The sequence below is a fragment of the Corella eumyota genome, chromosome 5 (genome assembly GCF_963082875.1).
Source record: "Corella eumyota chromosome 5, kaCorEumy4.1, whole genome shotgun sequence".
Classification (NCBI taxonomy): domain Eukaryota; kingdom Metazoa; phylum Chordata; class Ascidiacea; order Phlebobranchia; family Corellidae; genus Corella; species Corella eumyota.
Window position 1 is genome coordinate 6071084 of NC_137494.1, and position 18206 is coordinate 6089289.

An 18206-nucleotide genomic window follows, 5' to 3' on the forward strand; every position below is an offset into this window, starting at 1 on the left:
TGAAAAAAATTTACTTTATTTTTAGTTTAAATAAATAAAATCTTTTTTAGTTCGATTGTATTAAAATTGATTTTTCTGAAATATGACTGCGTCAATTTCGAAATCGTGATGTAAAAGAAACCAAAATGACATCAATACTGCACTGCTTTTAGAATTTTCCTTATTTAAACTGTGTTTTGAAAACAGTAAAATTATTGAACACAACCTAAAAAATTAACATTATTTTTAAAATAGCAAATTGTTATAGAAAAGAGTTTGCCGTTTTTACGTCATTTGCTATAGGTTAGGCCAAGTAAAATACGCATGAGGCAGATCTAATTACTTGCTCGATATAGATGTAATGTTATTTAAATGTTTTAACCTTTTTGAGGTTAGAAACTAACTAACGGCACGCTTTTAATTTGACCTGGGTTCTTCTGCCTTTAATACCAAACACCAACCTTAGTATGCATATTTCTTACCAAAAGCGGTAGACCTTTTTACGCATCCCTGGTCCTAAAGAAACGTTTTAAGCAAACGTTTTGTAATTTTTGTTTTTAACGTTAAAGTATTGTTTATATTTTTTATGCTTTATTTTTTTTTGTAATTTATTTAACCTGTGAAATATTTTTTGAATATGTAAAGTATAAGAATGTTTATTTTTATAAATATTTTGAATTTAGGTCATTTTTAATTATATTTAGGTTACCGCGTTACACCCATTTCGAAAGCAATTTTTTGTACATTAAAAAGATATTAAGATATCTTTTTTATCATTTTTATAAGGTGTACATATTTTTAAACCCTAATCGGGCACGTTGCAATGTAATTTCTGTAGCTTCTACATAAACATAACATGATTTTTGATAAATATGACCTGGATAAAGGCATCATGGGCAAGTTTCTTACTGAGCATTCGAGCATACATCGTGACTAATGATACAACTCTACTTATTATACAGCATTTGTGCTTTGAATAGAAATTCTATTTTAGGTTGTGAAATTGTCTATTTTTAATATTTATTTTTAATAGGTCTTGTCATGTCGCGAATATCAATTCTAATCACCTTACGCGGTTAAGTCACGTTTTACAAATAAAATTATTTCATCGGGGTGAAATATTATATGGTTTCGATTAGCGGAATTGATACTAAATCACTACGACTTCTGTGAAATAAAAAAACCTCGTATTTTTGGTATTATAAAATTTCTTTTTTTTAATTTAAACTAGACATTTTGGGTGTGCAGGAGAAAAGATAACCAGCATTTTAACAGAAGTCAATAATTTTTTTATTAGGGCTTAGCCAACGTCAGCCAACGTCACTCTATATGTATATATAAATAGACTGCTAAATCAGGTTTACTCTTTGTAAATTTTTCCATTAAATATCTTAAGTTTATTAGTCATTAAGCACTTTGTTAAGAAGCGCAAGTTTAACTGCCAATATCCACTTTCTTGTTTTTTCTTAACTTTTTGTAACGACGCCGTGTCGCGGTTGACTGCGCAAAACAGGAGAAAATCGGACGACATTTATCGAGTTCAATGTTACAGCGCTGTTAAGGTTTTGTTCCTTAGTAAAGCGTAGCTAAAACATTTAAAGTAAGATATAATTAGTTTGTTAGCAATTGTAATTGAAAGTTAGCCTATCTTAATTAATGATTATAAATTTACTATTAATAGGACCTTAAATTGGTTATTTGATTAGGAAAATTTGGAATATTTCAGTTATTAAATAGCTGTAGGGTATTAAGTTATTTTATAACAGTATAGAAATATGTAAATATTTAATTATTTAAATGTGAAAAATAAGTTAAGTATATAAAAATTAGTTTTTAAAAAGTTTGTATCAAAACCAGTAAAATAATAAAATAAAAATTATTTTTTCTAGAAAAACCTTCGTACTAAGTTTTTGTTATATTCTTTCTACACAAAAATGAACTTTAATAAATACAGCAGTGTTTTGTCACTTTACTCAATATTGCTGTTATTATTGTGTTTTAATATTTTTGGAGACAGTCTGCGTTCAAGAAAACGAACCTGCCATTTAGCATGTAAGAAAAACTTGTGTAACCTATTGTAATATGTAATCTAGTTATTGTGCTTGTGCATTATAAGCTCTATAGTAATAGGTATTGTACGATATTTACAGTGTTCCCAATTCCCGTTACCAGTTCTGGTTGCAATTCGAAAATCGTCAAAGTGCAGGGATGTAGTGGGTTCTGTTATTCCCAGAGTAAGCAGTCCTCGTACCGGACCCAATTTATCCACGGCCGAAATATAACTTCTCATGGACGGTGCTGTCGAATCCGTGACACTATTCCGGTATGTTGGTATACTTTTTATTTAAAATTCAATAAATACAATGCAATGATTAGAAGTAACAAAGGCCTATGTTTTTGCCTATGTTTTTGTCCTAATTTTTATTTACAGGACATTTATAAGGAACTTAAATTTACGTTTAATAGCTTTTAAAAATACGTTTACCTATTTATTTGCCAACCTACCCCACGTTTACCTATTTATTTGCCAACCTACCTTACACTTACACTACTATGCACTATTAGTACGGTGTAAAAAGGGTTATTCAAAAAAAGAAAAAAAGGGTTTCTTTATTTTCAAAGGTGGGCACTAAACCGTTAATGCGTTAATCGTTAATTAGCGAAGTTAAATTTTTCAATAAAATTTATCTTTTAAGTTAACTTAAAAAATCGTTAACGGACCTTTTAACTTTCGTTAAATTGTGCTTTCGTTAAATTAAATCCGTTAATTTAATATTTTTACAAGTTTACCATGGTAATATAAAAGTATATATGTTTTATTTTGCCGTTTATTGGGTTTAATCGTTTTAATTTCAAAGGATGTATTGACGATGTATTGACTGGCGTATAAACGATGTATTGACGACGATGACGATGTATTGAAATTTTAAACGATGTAGTTTTGAAAACGTCATTTAAACTTACGTTCGTGTAGTTAAAATATCAACTAAGATAAAAACTGCTGTTTTTTTTTAAATAGGGTCGTTTCTTTGTTTGTTTTATTTAAATTTTAACGTTAACGTTTATCGATAACTACCGTTACATTTTGTTTAAATTAACTTATTAACGTTAACGAAGTTAATATACTATGTAACGAATTACCACTTAACGAAGTTACTTTCTCGGTTAACTGTGCCCACCATTGTTTATTTTTCGTATTTAATTTTATTTTTGAGCTAAAAATTTTGGGAGCTGTTAACTAAAATGTGGTTAAACATTGGGGGTTATTGTGTAATAATCTGCCTGGCACAATGTTTTTTCTGACATCTCAAAAATTTGCACCGTAATATTTGAGTGTTTATCGGTGATGTGTATACCGGCAACACAACGTTGTGACGTCATACCTGTCACTTGTTGTTGCCACATCACGTTAAGATTTTGATGACTTTGAAAGAACATTAGGGTGTAGGCCACAGGAAATTTCAAATTTTTGATTTTATCGTCGTGTTGAGGGTACAATCGCATGTCAAATGTTGTTATGGGACATTCACCGATAAAATGTCAGTCATTTTAAATGACAAGTCGTTAGGTTAAATTTAGGGTCAAACTAAACTGCCATATAAGTAAAAACCTTGACAATCTGCCCTAAAAACATAGCCTAACACGTCACAAACACGTTTTTTCTTTATCATATTACACTTATCGTGATGTTAACGTCATGTTTTAAATGTTACATTTTCAAGTTATCTTTTTTTATACAAGCACGGACGTCACCGTAAATTTATTAAATCTTTCAATTTCTGTTGTGTAATGTGGTTTGTATTTTCTCCTTTATGTGGCCAGCTTGGTGATTCGTACATGTCTTGTATCGACCCTATAGGAAACAAATTAAAAAAAATTACAATATTGACCCTAGCCTTGGTGCTTTAATGGATTTTCATTAAAACCATGTTTTGTTACAACCCATACTCTCTACTTAACGCGTTTGTCAGAATGCCTTAATAGTACGGACAACGACACCAGGCTGTCAAATTTTGTCGTTTATGTCATAACTGTCGCTAGTAAGAAACTAATAACTACTATAAGCTTTAACTAATGAGGTTTTTGTGTTACCGGTTGTTGATACTAGCGACAATTAGTTTCAACAAGTAGATTACTGCAAGGCACTGTTTCTTAGTATAGCCGGTCGAAAACCATCGAGTATTTCTCCCGCTTAAAACATAGGCTTGGCACTTAACACAATACATTCTTTTCTACAATACATTCTTTTTTTAATACTTTTATAAGAATATACTTTGAATTTAAAAGGTGAAGTACTTTTTACAACATCTACAACCTTGTAAAATGTAACTTGTAGGCTTAAAAAAAGTAGTTTTCCTTGGTATATAAATACTTGCAGCTGCTGCATATTATTCAATTAGCATTTAATATCTTTTTGCCTGCCTCATTTTAAAAAAAATAATTTAAAACTGTCACTCGAAAAATTGTTTTCACATTTATTTTTAGAAATGTCCGCGCTAGTCATTTGAGAATTCCTCAATTATGAAATACTTACTTTAAAATGTTTGCTACCATTTTTAATTAAAACCTAGTAAGCTTAAAAAATGTCGGATAAACTTACAAAAATATTACCAATGAGTCATTTACTGCATGCTTTTCACAGCCTTGTAAATGATATACCGAAGTGGCAGAATTGACTGTTTAACCTCACTAACAAAATGGCAGATTACTTTCCGCAATTTGCTTAATTGTAATATTTAACCGTGATTCATTGGCAAAAAAAACGAAGTGCTTGCCACAAAATTACTGTTAATTGTTCTCTGTGAATAAAAATGGCTATTTCCGTTTAAAATTAAAGTGCTCAAAGGTAAAATTAAATTGTCACTCCAAAAAATCAAAATTGTCACATCAAAAATTGACTTCTGCATTTTTTTTTAGTAAAATCGTTTTTTTCTTAGGAAATAGAAAATTAGCATCCATTAAATTTCACAGAACTGTTATATATATTAGGAAACCTATTTTTGAAGCATAATAACATGCTTAATCTAAGGTATTTTGGGGTATAAGAGTTGTAGCTGGAACCCATTATATTTTTTTCATTTATTCAATAACTAATTGCTATAGGTCATAAACTACAATCTCCCTTTAAATCTTGCATATAGATTGATTTTTCTTGTATTTCTAAAAGCCATTTTCCATTTTTATCCAATTTTTACTAAATATAATATTTGTTAAAGGTAATTAAAAAATCAATCAGCTTCCCCTTGTTTTGCCCATCTTAAATCTATATTTATGTGATATCTTTGCAACCCGATTTCACCTTGAATTTGTTTATTGTTTTGTATATAATTTGGTTCCTAAAAGTTTATAGTATTTCTGCTATCTCGAGCTGGATAACTGCAAAATAGATCCTTCCAGGAACCAATTAGAAGGCTGTAGTCGCATAATTCCGTGAATAAAACAGCCAGAAATTCTTTCAATGCTAATGGATTAACCTAAAAATAGAGGAGTACCTGTTCACCCTTTTACAAAGTTATTCTGGTTTTTGATTCCTGTGTTAGGCGGCACCAAGTCTAAATTAATCATGACGGTCGTTGGCTTGGATTGCATAAACAGGGACAACATAATATACAGGTGGCCTAGAAAGGTCACTTCATAAAGCACCTAAATCTAAAATAACATGGCGTAACATTTCGAATTTTACGGCGCCTTATTTGAGTCACACTCTGGGTTGTGTAGAAAAGTTCATTCAATCTATATAAGGAAAGGTTCTAAAGCGATAACACATTTTGATAAATAAATCTTTGGTGAAAAATCGCCGAAAAATGTGATGTTTTAAAATACCACAAATTATGTTCGATTTACAATCTTTGTATTTACACATTTTACGTAACTGAAAATTCTATTTACACATTTTTCTTAACTAAATGCTTCATCACCATTTTTGGTGAAAAAAACAATATTTAGGGAAATCTAAAAGCAGAAAAATAATCTTTAGTTATGTAATTGAGGGATTTTCATTAACATCGTTTGAAAAACCATAAGTTAAACCGATATATACAGACACGTAGCTAATTAACCTGCGGTTATTAGTTTCACGCAACAGTCGACAATATTTTTCGCGTGGGCTTGATTTAATTACCATTTCCGTGAATTTCGAAGCAGATCTTGTGCTGTTGTTGTCTGCCGAACCGCGGGCCGAATTTATTTTGCCAACAAATTTGTCGCAGGGCCCGTAAACAAACCGAACGCGGATAAATCCGATCATTCGAGGCCGCTAATCGCGAAATATTTCCCGATCGCTTATCAAGAGCCTTCGACTTTCCCTAGAAGTTCAGCGCAAGGAGATTTGCAAAGGTCAAGCGATTAGGCCGCGATTCGCGACATCAAGCTTGTTTGTATCAGTTTTGTGACGTCACAAACGACCCCTGAACTCGTTCCGAAGATACCGCGAGATTTTCTCGATAAGTCGCGCAACATTGTGTCACGAACAATAAGTGTTGTTGCGCGCGGTCGCATTAACTATGTTATGCAGCGGCTTTTCTGACGTAAGTCGTCAGCGATTAGTACTAGAAACAATAAATAACAAATCTTCTTTTGCCTTTTTGGGACAACTTTGGGAGCGGCATCGCCCAGGGTGAATGCCGGTCGTATTCTCGTCGCGTGAGAGGATCCGCATAACACAAACCAAGAACTCGGCGACTACGACCGCCAATTTAATCATTTTCCTGATAAAACACTCTTAATCGGCAAATTTCTATTTTAGGCTCTCCTATACAAGTTCCATGAGTTTTAATAAGTGAATTCATTGTTTTCTTTCTTGTGATTGGATTGTTTAGATTTTAAGTTGGGTAAATCCGTTTTAAAAATACCTTGGCAAGCTAAAAATAAACTAAACAGTCCGACATCTGTTAATAAAATAAAATAGACAGTGTTGTTTACTATAGTTGTGGATTGAACTTGTTTATTAATTTTGAAAAGTTTGTAAACCGTGCCTTACTTATGTTTTTAATCAAAGTGTATGCAAACACAGCAATTTTTAATACCCTTAATTTTTGCAAAACGCCTAAGCTAATACCCCGATTATCATATTACCAGTAATTTGACCCATTTGCATCATCTTGAAAAAAAAGGGAATAAACATTACTTTAAGTTCTATTTGAAGGTGTAACACCTTTATTATTTGGATTAATTTTGCAAGTTGGATTACTTTGCAAAACCCAAATTGTGATTGATTTGTGGATATGGTGCAAGAGCAATTTACAGCCGACCAGCCTTACTATAAAAATAGAGGGGAGCTAAAATGCATGATCCGAAGATCATAATCTTTTGAATATACTCTTAGTCATTAAAAGTCCATTAGGTTTTAAATTAAGATATCATCGGGTTTGGAAAACACGCACCCCACATAATTTAATGCCCGCTTTACGTTGCTTATCACTATTTTACAGCGACGTACCGTGCGTGAAAAGAAACCAAAAAATAAAATTTTTATTCCATATTTGTTATATGGCAACGTTAGATCCGAGGGTCGATGGCCTTTATAGTTAACGTCAGCAACTTCTAAGCAAGGGTAGATTGTGGGTGAGATTGTTATTCTGTTTTAATAATTGATGCACTTATATTATTATGCTTTGTAGATTGACATTACGAAATGCCGGTCGAAAATTGCAATCACTATGAATCATAAGTGTGAATCAAGGGACATGCCTTTGTGTTTAAGTGTGTGTTCAAGTCGGACGCGAAACGTACGTTTTTCCCATTTCCGCGGAATATACCAATTGTTTAGACTTGGACGCCAAAAATCTGTTGTTGTTGGGTTTTCCCATGAGAAAAAACATTCCTCCAAAAGTTCATATGTGTCTTTTTTCAGTAAACAAAAACACTCTTCTGGTGGCAAAACATATAAATAGAAGAGGTTATGATACATGTCCAACGCAATTTCATTTCAAGTTTGTATTTGTTTTGGCACGCGACAAGCGGATTATGGCCATAGCTGTGGATCTTTTTTAAGGTCAGGCTACCATTACACAAGGCCCAAATATCTGAAATGCCGTGAATAAGCCAGCGCAGCTTATGCTAACGTATATACAATTGGGTTTTTCGTGGAAACCTGTTATAAATCCTAGATCAACGCAAGGTATTCTCAGAGGAATGTGAATCAAACAATCAAACTCTTATTTCTTTCAAATGCCCTTGAATGATCCGAGACGAATGTTAATTTTTTGGAAAAAATTAGTGATGCCTATCCCTATGCAAAAAATTACTGCAAACTTACACTTTAAAAGATTTGTAAAAACAGCTTTACGTAGTAAGAGTCAGCCTACGCATAACTTTTTGCTATGTTTAACAACCCTAAAGCCTGCTTGTTTATTTAAAATGTTGCAAGCAATTGGGTTTCGATATCAATCATTTTAAATTTGCACCCACGTATAATGTTCATTCCAAGAACTTTCCAAAAACCTCAAACAGTTTTCATAATTTTTTTCTTTTTGTAAAATGTGCACTACTTGCTTATTATGTGCATAGTGTTTGTTAACTGTGCGTTGTTGATATGTACTTGCAGGTTCAGTAAAAATAGTAATTAAGCGTAAAAGCCGCTAGTCGGATTTCACAACTAGTTCTATTGTCGAAAAAAGTGTGTTACTCTCACGCACATTATTACAAATTTGCGTATTTTGTGGTCGGTCTTAATCTGGCTTGCAATGTCATGTTTACACATTTCGTAAATAAAGTCCTTTCGACGGCCCGAAAAATCCGCCTGACGCAGATTCCTTCGTCAGATTAGAAATTCAACAAATGTTGAATTATTGATGTTTAATTCGAAAATGATTAATACTGCGGCTCCACGCTGAAACTGTCGACCTTTTGGGTGTGATGATTAGTAACTGGTAACTCTTGATACCAATGGTGTGGACGGTTTTGGATCAAAGTCTGTATGTTTGTAGACATTCTTAAGTCGGCGCGTCCAGAAATAGATATTGTTTGTGGAGCGTAAACCAGCCAATATAAATTAAACAAAGCGCGCCATTGATAAGCTGACAGGCTGCTTAATTCTTGACAAGTTTGTCACAAATATATCCTTGTTAGACACTTTTTATTGCAAGTTACTACTGGACTCGCCATTTTAAAACACAATTCATAAAACTGCAGTACTTATGCACATGCTTGTTTTAATGCAAGTAACATTGCCTGCGGTTTGTGTCATAATTAAACACTGGACGGCTAATTAGGGTGACATTTCCCCGGCAGGTTGCGGTTTTAATGTTAAAAGAGTGCAACCACACAATCCTTCGTCTTGTCACGCGAGTTTTAACTTTTATTTGGCGTCTTGCAGCGAACTTTTAAAATTCCAGGAAACTAGGCAACAGGTTCGACTACTTGTCGCTCTGGCTGTAAATTAATAAGCTTTAAGAAGGCAACCAATTTTGCTTACAATACTTAAGCTTGTAAAATTGCGCAAGATAAAAAGTATAAGCCACGCATATCTTTTTAATTTTCACCTGATAGCACATCATATGTGGTTGCCGATGACGTACTTCAGCTATCTTGGTTTGTATATCGTTAGATTTCACTAACATAAACAAAGATCAAAGTAGATCTATCAGCCTTACCCCTAAATGTCTACTACTGATAAAAAGACTACCCTAGACCGCTAGTGGGGGCATTTTAATTTTCAAGGCACGTCAAAACGTGTTGTGGGAAACAAGATGCTTAGATCGCAGTTACTTAATAAAAACTTATTAGGAAAAATCTCATATTAAAGGCTTAATGATAAAATCGCAATATAGTAATCTCTGACATGTTGTCATACACAAGCACACAACCAATCGGAAGAGATAAAATATTTGGTCTTAATTGCTTACGCACGAAACAAAGGTGTCTTGTTGGGTTGACGACTGGCTTGTGTTTCGTATCAGACATTGCGGTCGCGAATAAAGAAAATCAAACATTCCTGGACTTGATATTAAAAAAGATGAACATAAACAATGATCTTCGCACCTGTACAACGTTCCTACGTGACCAAAACTTTTGTCGATAAGAGAATTTGGTTTTCCCGGTGCTTGCCTGATAGCATATTAATCAATGGTTATGTTCTTATACGACCTGGTATGCTATAAGCCGGTTTGTCACTCCACTCCTTGTAGAGATAAACATTTATCTTAGGTAGGTGTATTTAAATTACAATAAACTCTGCGTGATCTAGAAGAAAATAAACTTGAAAACAACGCCTGCTTGGATTAAGAATACCCATCTTTACTCGAAAACCTTTAACAACAAAAATTGATGTGGGTGTCCAAGAGATTTAAATTTAGTGCGGTGTTTTGTATGGATTGAATCACTTAGAATCCTTTTACGGTAGTAGCCTACCTACATTTAAGGTAGCGAACCAAAAATAGACGGTGTTATCGAAAGCAGTTCTAAGTTATGGTCTCTTTAGCCTGTAACTTACAGTACTAAATTGTACACGAGTTTAAAGGGGTTTGAAATCCTGCAAAGACTTGCACCTGACTTGTTTAATTGCTATCGAAGTTTTAAATCTATAAACAGACACTATAAACACTCGCCTGTAGCATGCATTCGTTCCCAGAAAAGCACCTTTTTAGGTTGACCTCGCGCACAGATAGGATAAACAACGATATACAATAACTATATTGATGCCTTGGCGGTCGGTGTAAAAGAGCCGAAGTGCTGAATTTGCTGTGTAATGTCGGGTTTTAACCTTTTAGCTAAAGACTTTGGCCCTGAGATTCACATAGTTTTATACGGTTGTTGTGCTATACCGCTAATTGACAAACTTAATGCCCGATTTTGTTGTCAATAAATAGCTGGCAAACCCGACGGTTGCACGCCATTTGCGCCCGCGCTAAGCCTCTTGATTGTTTGTTTTTCGTTAGTGACGTCACTATCGCATAATAATCAAAATCCGCGTTTTGCAGATAAAAAATGCTAAACACTTAACGCTTTTTACCGTTTATTGTTATCATCTGCCCATACCTTTTCTCCGTTTTTAAAAAGGGAATCTTCGATTTGTTGACGCGATAAAGTGACTTTGATAAGTTAAAAATTTGGAAAATTTATAATTGAGTCTGTATTCGCACAACTATTAAACTGGGTGTTTTTATATGGAAATTATCTTAAGATTTGTTGATGCGATAAACGGGCTTTGATATTTTAATAATTTTTGGAAGTCGATATTCACAGAATCCAAAAGTTTAGGTGGTTTTAATATAAAAATAAAATAACAATTAGAATAAAAAAATTACAGCACTTTAGCAATTGAAAATACTTTATTTTAATTAAAAAAAAATACTTTCCTTTATTTTCTTAATTGTTTTGGATTGTAGTTCAAAAAGATACTTAATGTAATTGGCCTAAGTGTCTATAATAAAGATCTTAACCTAAACGCAACGATGACGATATTCGTTCTAAATTAAACTGTTCAGACGTAAGTAAATTCGATTTGTCTTTTATTTTTGTGGAGAATTGTACATTTTAATTTCTTTATAGAACAGTAACTGTCTCTAACCGTATTGGGAAACCACTATTACGAAAATAAAGGTGTGCAAACTTATGCCAAACTCGATTTGAGTATTCGTAATGTCAGTATATTCGTATTTCGTTCCGATGATTTAACACTTTGACAGATAACATATTGATAATACGGTCGATAGAGAAATTGGTCACTTTACCGGTTTCGACACTGCGTTAATATCGGGTATTATGAAATATGTATTATCTCGTTATTTTTGTATTTTTTTATGCCGGTCCTGCCTGGCAAGGTTGACTCATTAATATTTAAATAAATAAAAGGTATACTCGCTGTCAAATTATTTTTTTTTTTGGCAAATCTAACCAAACGGATTTAACACATTATTTTTTCTTTTTTTACAAATAAAACCGAACACCCAAAATGGTAGAAGCATATTGTCCGTACATCATCGAATCGTTGACATTTCGCGGAATGGGCTTATATAACCTTAAACCCAATAAATATACATAAAACCAAAAGAGCGTATTAAACTCCAATTAAGAGTTCAAATTCCTTTGAAATTTTATTTAAAATTTATTCGCGGCTTTTCCAGTTAGAGCTAGGAACTAATGTTTATGTCATTAATTAAATAAAGGCGACCTGGGGGTTTAGTGTGGTCTATTATTCAAGCAAGTGACGCCCAAAAGTTGACATTTTTAAACTGGTAGTCAACTTGCAAGACTGATTCCATGCAACATACCGATTTGGAGACATTACCGAGTGTCATTCGACATTTTCAGGAATAAATAAAGTGCGCGCGTTATTGTTTTTACTTTGTTAGCCTTTGTAGTCGAATTTCGACCCCGTGCGGCCATTTGTCTTTACCCAGAAATGGGTATCGCGGTATTTTGTAAATTCATGTGAAAGCTACTTTAATCCTGCTTTTATAAACAACCTGAGTTTGACGTCAACGCCCCAAAACAAAGATTTTGCTTATTTTTTTAAAGATTTTTTTCGATGATTTTATTCTGTGAAAATGAGTCGCGTGCGAAAGATGGCGGGTTCCACACATGGGTACCGGGTTCCGTAAATCAACGAATACCAAGCGATGAATAAACTGTTTGTTGTCGCAAATAATTGCTTTTATCAGCTTTTGGCTTAGCCTGTTTCATAAGCAAATTTTCTGTCGCTTTTTATCGGATAATTAGTTATAGTTGGAATCGAAATAAGTTGAACTATTTGAAAATACGCGGAACCAAATGACACCTCCGTATAAATATTTTTGGCATCTTTTTAACAATCGAATTAATCTTACGTTTTCTCGAAATCGATTAGCATGCGTTCTGACGTAGTTTGGCATCCATCTAACAATTTTTGTCGTGTAATTCTGTTTTTCGTAAAGTCAATCCCCTGTAGTGACGTTGCTTTTTGTTAAAAATAAATTTAAAAATTTTTTGGGGCTAAGAAAAAAATTTTTTTCTTGTAAAAACAATTTAGTCTGCCATTATTCGTACAAACTAATAAAAATAACCTTTTTTTTCATCAAGGAAGTGACCAAATACGTTTATCGTCTTTCAAAATCACCAAATTTTTGTATGAAAAATTGGATAAAATTAATCAAAGACAAAATTTCTAATAAAATTTTTAGAAAATTTTGAGTGTCAGGCCGAGCCAGCACGTCTACAATGTCGAACAAAAACATTGCTTTTTCGCAAGCTTTTTCTATCAACAAACAAAAAACCTGTTTACCTATAATTTTGCGGACCTTGTTGATGGTGTCCATAGCAGATAACAATCTCTTTACAACGTTACGTAAACTAAGAATCAAGCGATGGTGCTCTTAGCCTACAGCCCTGTAGTCGAGTATGTTGAAATTATTTAACCTTTACAAAATAAAAGCTATAGCATAGCTTAGGTGTTGTCAGTAAAGGACTTATGGCTTAAGCCCTAAAATATACGCGCAGTGTGTTTTAATACAATACATATTACAGATACTTTGCTGTAATTTCCGCCTTAAGAATGCAAAATGGATTTGCGAGACCGCCAATGTGTAATCGCATATGTGATGTCACCTTTAACCAGTCGCAAGTGGTTAAATCTATTTACGTAAATGCCTTTGTGGTATATGTGGTAATTGGTCCATATACAGATAAGGCTTGCATTATATATACGTATCCAACCACTCATTATAAGCAATATAATTACTGCTTAGCATTTTTTTGACAGTCGCATCCGTGTCCCGATCAATGGCTGTATGTTTTAAAGTACGACATTGTGTCCTAGTTTTTATATACCGCTTAACATTTTTGGGCGCCCATAATATTTGTGTGATGTCACTAACAGCTTTGCGACGAAATTTCCGCGAAAATCAAATCAAGAATTTCGGTGCCGAGTTTATTTCGAAACAAACAGAGCCCGAAGATTATGTCAAAATGCGGCCGCCCAATGTCTCTGTACCCACACACGCACACATACAACTGTCTATAGCGATTTGCCCGCCGCATATATCATTAAGAGTGAAGACGCTTGAGTGCTCAATTTCTGATTTTTTATAAGTCCTGACAATATTTTTGAAACCAGCAATTTTGTCACGCGTTTAGACTACAAATTGACTTCACGATTTTGCTTTGATTATACACATCGCGCTGCTATACGGTGGTCTTTGAAACACAAATTTCGCCCGGTTCATTGTAAATGGTTTTTAAGAATGTGGGAATAGTTGCAAATTTGCAATTAAGGACCCATTACGACGATTAAGCACTTGAAGTCTAAGTCACGATGCGGTTTATCTGAAAACCGGCAAAAAATTACAGCGGTCATTTCCGAATTCGAGCTATTTCACAGTTTAAGGTTTAATAACACCCTTGGGAGTTTCTATTTTAATGTGGATTAACGGCTAATCAAAATTCCGATACAATATTTATTTTTGGCATGGTTTTCTTTTTTTTAAAAACACGTCGTTCAACAACTATTTTGTTTACTATACCTTTCTGAGGTGCTTTTTTTTAAATTTTTATATATTTTTTTTTAGAAAATTGTCGATTTTGGCGGGAGCTGTGGAGAAAATGTTATTCTTTACCAAGCAGCAAGTTGTGAGTGTAGCCACTGTGCCAACGACTAAAAATTTACAAAAGAAATTTTTCGAAAATCAAAATATTTAAAAAACGAATACTTAAAATATATTTTTCCATATTTTTGCCATTTCTGGGTGCTTGTTGCTAGTATTTTTCGGTGCCATATTAATATTATATCTTAAAAAAATATTCGTGAAACTTTGCAATTTTTATCATTTTTGTTTTATGTTCTTTGTTGTAGTAATATTGTAAATTTTTTTTTTTTAATCGTAAAATAAGTTTAACCTTTAGCTTAATTATGTCTACGTTCTTTGTTTAAATAAAAACATAATTGAACCTTAAGTAATTATCCAAATCGTTTCTTTTTGTATAAAAGCAAGGTCCATAATACCATTGAAATTAGAAAACATTGCCCATTATTTAACCGCAAAGTTCGATATAATGGAGAAAGCAAAGTAATCGTTATAGCTTAATAACCGAAAATTGAAGTTTAATTACGTTGTTAAAATTAATTCATAAAGTTTTAAATGGCCAACAGTACTGTATCACACTTTCTATTTATAATAATTCTACGGTTAACTTTTTAAAATTTAATTATAGGCTAGTTTTTTTTTATGCGGCCAATGAGTAATATATCGTGAATAGAGATATTGCATCATTCTTCACACAACTGGTACTACACCTGTACCTATAATTCAATCAAGTTTAATTTAACTACTTTGCCAAATCCCAGTCTAATCCTATTAATACATTATACTATCGTGTACCATTGTCACAGTTTCTAGTGATTAATATTTTATGTTTGATTGCGTCCTTAACTAGCAAGTTTGTAACCGCTATTTCGGTGATGCATAATTCTCCATTGTAAGTTTGTAAGTGTAAAAACAACTGGATTAGTTAGCCAGATTAAAAGCCTGTGAATTGCACCGCTTGTTGTGAAACGACAATGAAGTATTTCATTGTAAAGTGATGACTAATTTTTATTCTGTTGTGTTTTGTTTTTGTAGCACAAATTTACCGTTTTAATATTTTGCTATGCTTAATAAATTAGTATTTAAAGTAACAAATCTGTTTTTATTTCTTAAAACAAAATACAAATTTTTTAATTTTCGTTTTTTTTTAATGTAACAAAAATCACAGGAAAGGTATTAATTTGAAGAGGGCGCTAGTAAAAACAATTAGTACACGAACATTTAAATAATAGAAAATCTTAACAAAATGTAATATAATAATAGTATTGTAACAAAACTACAAAAAATAAATTTTTTAAAATTAAATTATATTCAAAAAAAAAACAACAAAAATAATTTAATACGAATAAGGTAAAAATACGTGGTTCGGTTGAGTGAACATTTATTGTCACGACCACGTGAACACTGATCATGTGACATGGCGTAATAAATAAACAAAAATAGTTGACATAAGGAAAGACCTTAAAAAATAAAACTGAAAACCGAGAAAGCTCGGACACGAAATTATTTCTTAATCACCGAAAATCGTCATCGCTTTTCACGGTAAATTCGTTTAAGTATGCCGGAGAACTTGACGTGAACTCTCGGGCGTTGTTCGCATTTGGAGGTGCGTTGCATATATTTGTATGTCAGTGTCCACTAGTTTCTGTTCGGTAACATCACAATTCGCAAGCAACAAAAAGTAGATAGGCGGCACATGTGCAAATCAAAGGTTGAACAGTGTAAAATCACGAAGTAGTACGCTAAGGGGGTTGGGACCGGGCTAAGTATAGCCCTAGATGTGAACTTCACACGCGTTTTCCATGCGGTTACATGCCGTGCATTCGCAACCGGTCGGTTCGGTAACATAGAATACGTTGTCAACTCCCGAGCAACCTTCGAGGGTGACCGCTTTAGTAATTGTGCCGGTCGGCATGCAAACGTTACTTCGTCGATCAAAACCAAATTGCGTGATCACCTACGCAAAAAAGAAAATTTTGTTTAATTTCAAGTTCATAAAAGAATTACAAGATTTGTTAAACAACTTTTAATAATTTTTATAATAGAGGTAGTAGAAATTGGAAGTTAAATTTTTGTTCGTATTTACCTCTTTTGATCTGCACAGTCCTTGACAAATATTGAGCTCTATTTTGTTTTCACGACAGCCTGTTTTTTTAATCACGACTGTCCCTCGATTTAACTTGCATAGCCCCGTTACACGGCCGTTTATACCGCTGAACATAACATCGTTTACGGCAGTCGAACGAGTTTGTCTTGCTAATTGCTCGCTGTCGGCTGGCGCGGGGTCCATTTCTGGAAATTCTTCGCTAAATTCGTAGTTTTCGATTTGTTGGGCAATTGAATTTTGAGGCGTTGAGTTTTTCGCTGCTAGGGCAAGCAAGTTTCGGATAAATGAAAACGGTTCGGTCGAAGTCCCTGTTGCCGGGGACTGAGCTCGTACGCTTCGTGTTAAGATTAGAATCGCAAAAATTACAACGTGAACTAAAGTGGTCGACGAAAAACTTGATTTAAAACTTTGATTCCGTGATTTACAACAACATAATGTTTTCGCAGAAATCTTCTTTTGATAAGTTTCCATGTTTTTTTCTTTCGTAGTAAAATGAGTAGTACAGTCTGCTAGCATTATTGCTGAGTAGGTATATATTCTAGATGTCGCTTGGACGTCTTTTTAAGGCTAGTTGGTCTAACTGCGCTGTAAGTAAGTATGTGTGATCAAATAGCTAACGGGCTTTTTATACCAAAATGTCGAATTTCATAAGCTAAGGCGCGCACTTTTATTCACGTGACCTTTAATACGATAAACAAACATATTTTTTACTAAAAAAGAGAAAGGAGCATTCTTTTTATTAGTTTTTCTCTCGGCTTACGCATTTTTGAGAAAGGGGGCAAACCCTAGCTTACGCACACCCTTCTCGTTGATTACGCCTAAAACCGGATTGTTATTTTGCAATTCAAAACCGAAGTACGGAGAAGCTGCGTAACCTAACCACAAAAATGTGGTTTTTCTAAAAATAAATTACAATTGAGTAAAAGTTTGTACAAATTTTAATCATGCGTACAGCAAAAAAAATTTTTATTAAAATTCTGACTACTACTACTACTTGTGTATAGAGAAACTCCGATTTTTGGAATGCGTAATGATATCAAAAATTACCGCATTAAATGATTTACAAAAATTTTCTTTGGGTATTAAAACTACACGTCAGCGAACATCACATGTCAGTGAAATTGGAAATTACTAAGATTTTCCAATTGCGTAGGGGTAAAATTGCTCAAGTAATATGTTAACAATATGTTAATTTACAAAAAATGTTTAGTTGCGAAATAATGAAAGGAAACCTTTTGTATAAGATGTTCGTGAATTTGGTAATTTTTAAACAACACCTTTTAGTAACTTTTTAACATTTGCAATTGTAGTCTTAACAATTTTATTGGCCGTTTTGAAAAATATTTTACAAAGTTTTTTGCAATTATAAAAAATTTTTAATGTTTCACAATTTAAGCTAGTCGATGGCTGATTTAAGAAGCGACTTTTAAACAAAAATTGTATGGTTTTTTTTAATTCAAGAACCTATTAACCATCAATTTTTAAGTTGAAATAAATAACGTTTTTTAACTTAGTAAATTTTATTTTTTCTTCAAACTGACTCTATAGCTCACCACACGGTTATACTTTTTGTTAAATTTTTTTTGTCGAGGTAACATAAAAAAAAAACAAAGCAGTAACGT

General features: G+C 33.1%; 2 protein-coding genes across 2 annotated transcripts; one reads left to right on the forward strand and one right to left on the reverse strand.

The window, feature by feature from the left end:
• The first annotated feature begins 1872 nt into the window (after positions 1 to 1872).
• LOC145752933 (uncharacterized) lies at positions 1873 to 15566 on the forward strand. The gene is made up of 3 exons (XM_082569307.1): positions 1873 to 2031; positions 2130 to 2302; positions 14463 to 15566. The coding sequence occupies exons 1-3, from the start codon at positions 1914 to 1916 to the stop codon at positions 14550 to 14552; spliced, it is 381 nt and encodes a 126-aa protein (XP_082425433.1). The 5' UTR covers positions 1873 to 1913; the 3' UTR covers positions 14553 to 15566.
• A 280-nt stretch (positions 15567 to 15846) lies between these two features.
• On the reverse strand, positions 15847 to 17150 carry LOC145753099 (uncharacterized). Its single transcript, XM_082569489.1, has 2 exons — positions 16564 to 17150; positions 15847 to 16434 (listed from the first exon to the last, which is right to left on the reverse strand). Exons 1-2 carry the CDS (start codon positions 17098 to 17100, stop codon positions 16252 to 16254), a joined length of 720 nt encoding a protein of 239 aa, XP_082425615.1. The 5' UTR covers positions 17101 to 17150; the 3' UTR covers positions 15847 to 16251.
• Positions 17151 to 18206: the final 1056 nt, after the last annotated feature.

Coding starts and splice junctions, on each gene's coding strand:
- LOC145752933 (XM_082569307.1), top strand. CDS start 1,914: ATGAACTTTAATAAATACAGCAGTGTTTTGTCACTTTACTCAATATTG. Junction 2,032..2,129: donor ACGAACCTGCCATTTAGCAT/GTAAGAAAAACT, acceptor CGATATTTACAG/TGTTCCCAATTCCCGTTACC. Junction 2,303..14,462: donor GAATCCGTGACACTATTCCG/GTATGTTGGTAT, acceptor ATTTTTTTTTAG/AAAATTGTCGATTTTGGCGG.
- LOC145753099 (XM_082569489.1), bottom strand. CDS start 17,100: ATGCTAGCAGACTGTACTACTCATTTTACTACGAAAGAAAAAAACATG. Junction 16,435..16,563: donor GACTGTGCAGATCAAAAGAG/GTAAATACGAAC, acceptor TTTTTTGCGTAG/GTGATCACGCAATTTGGTTT.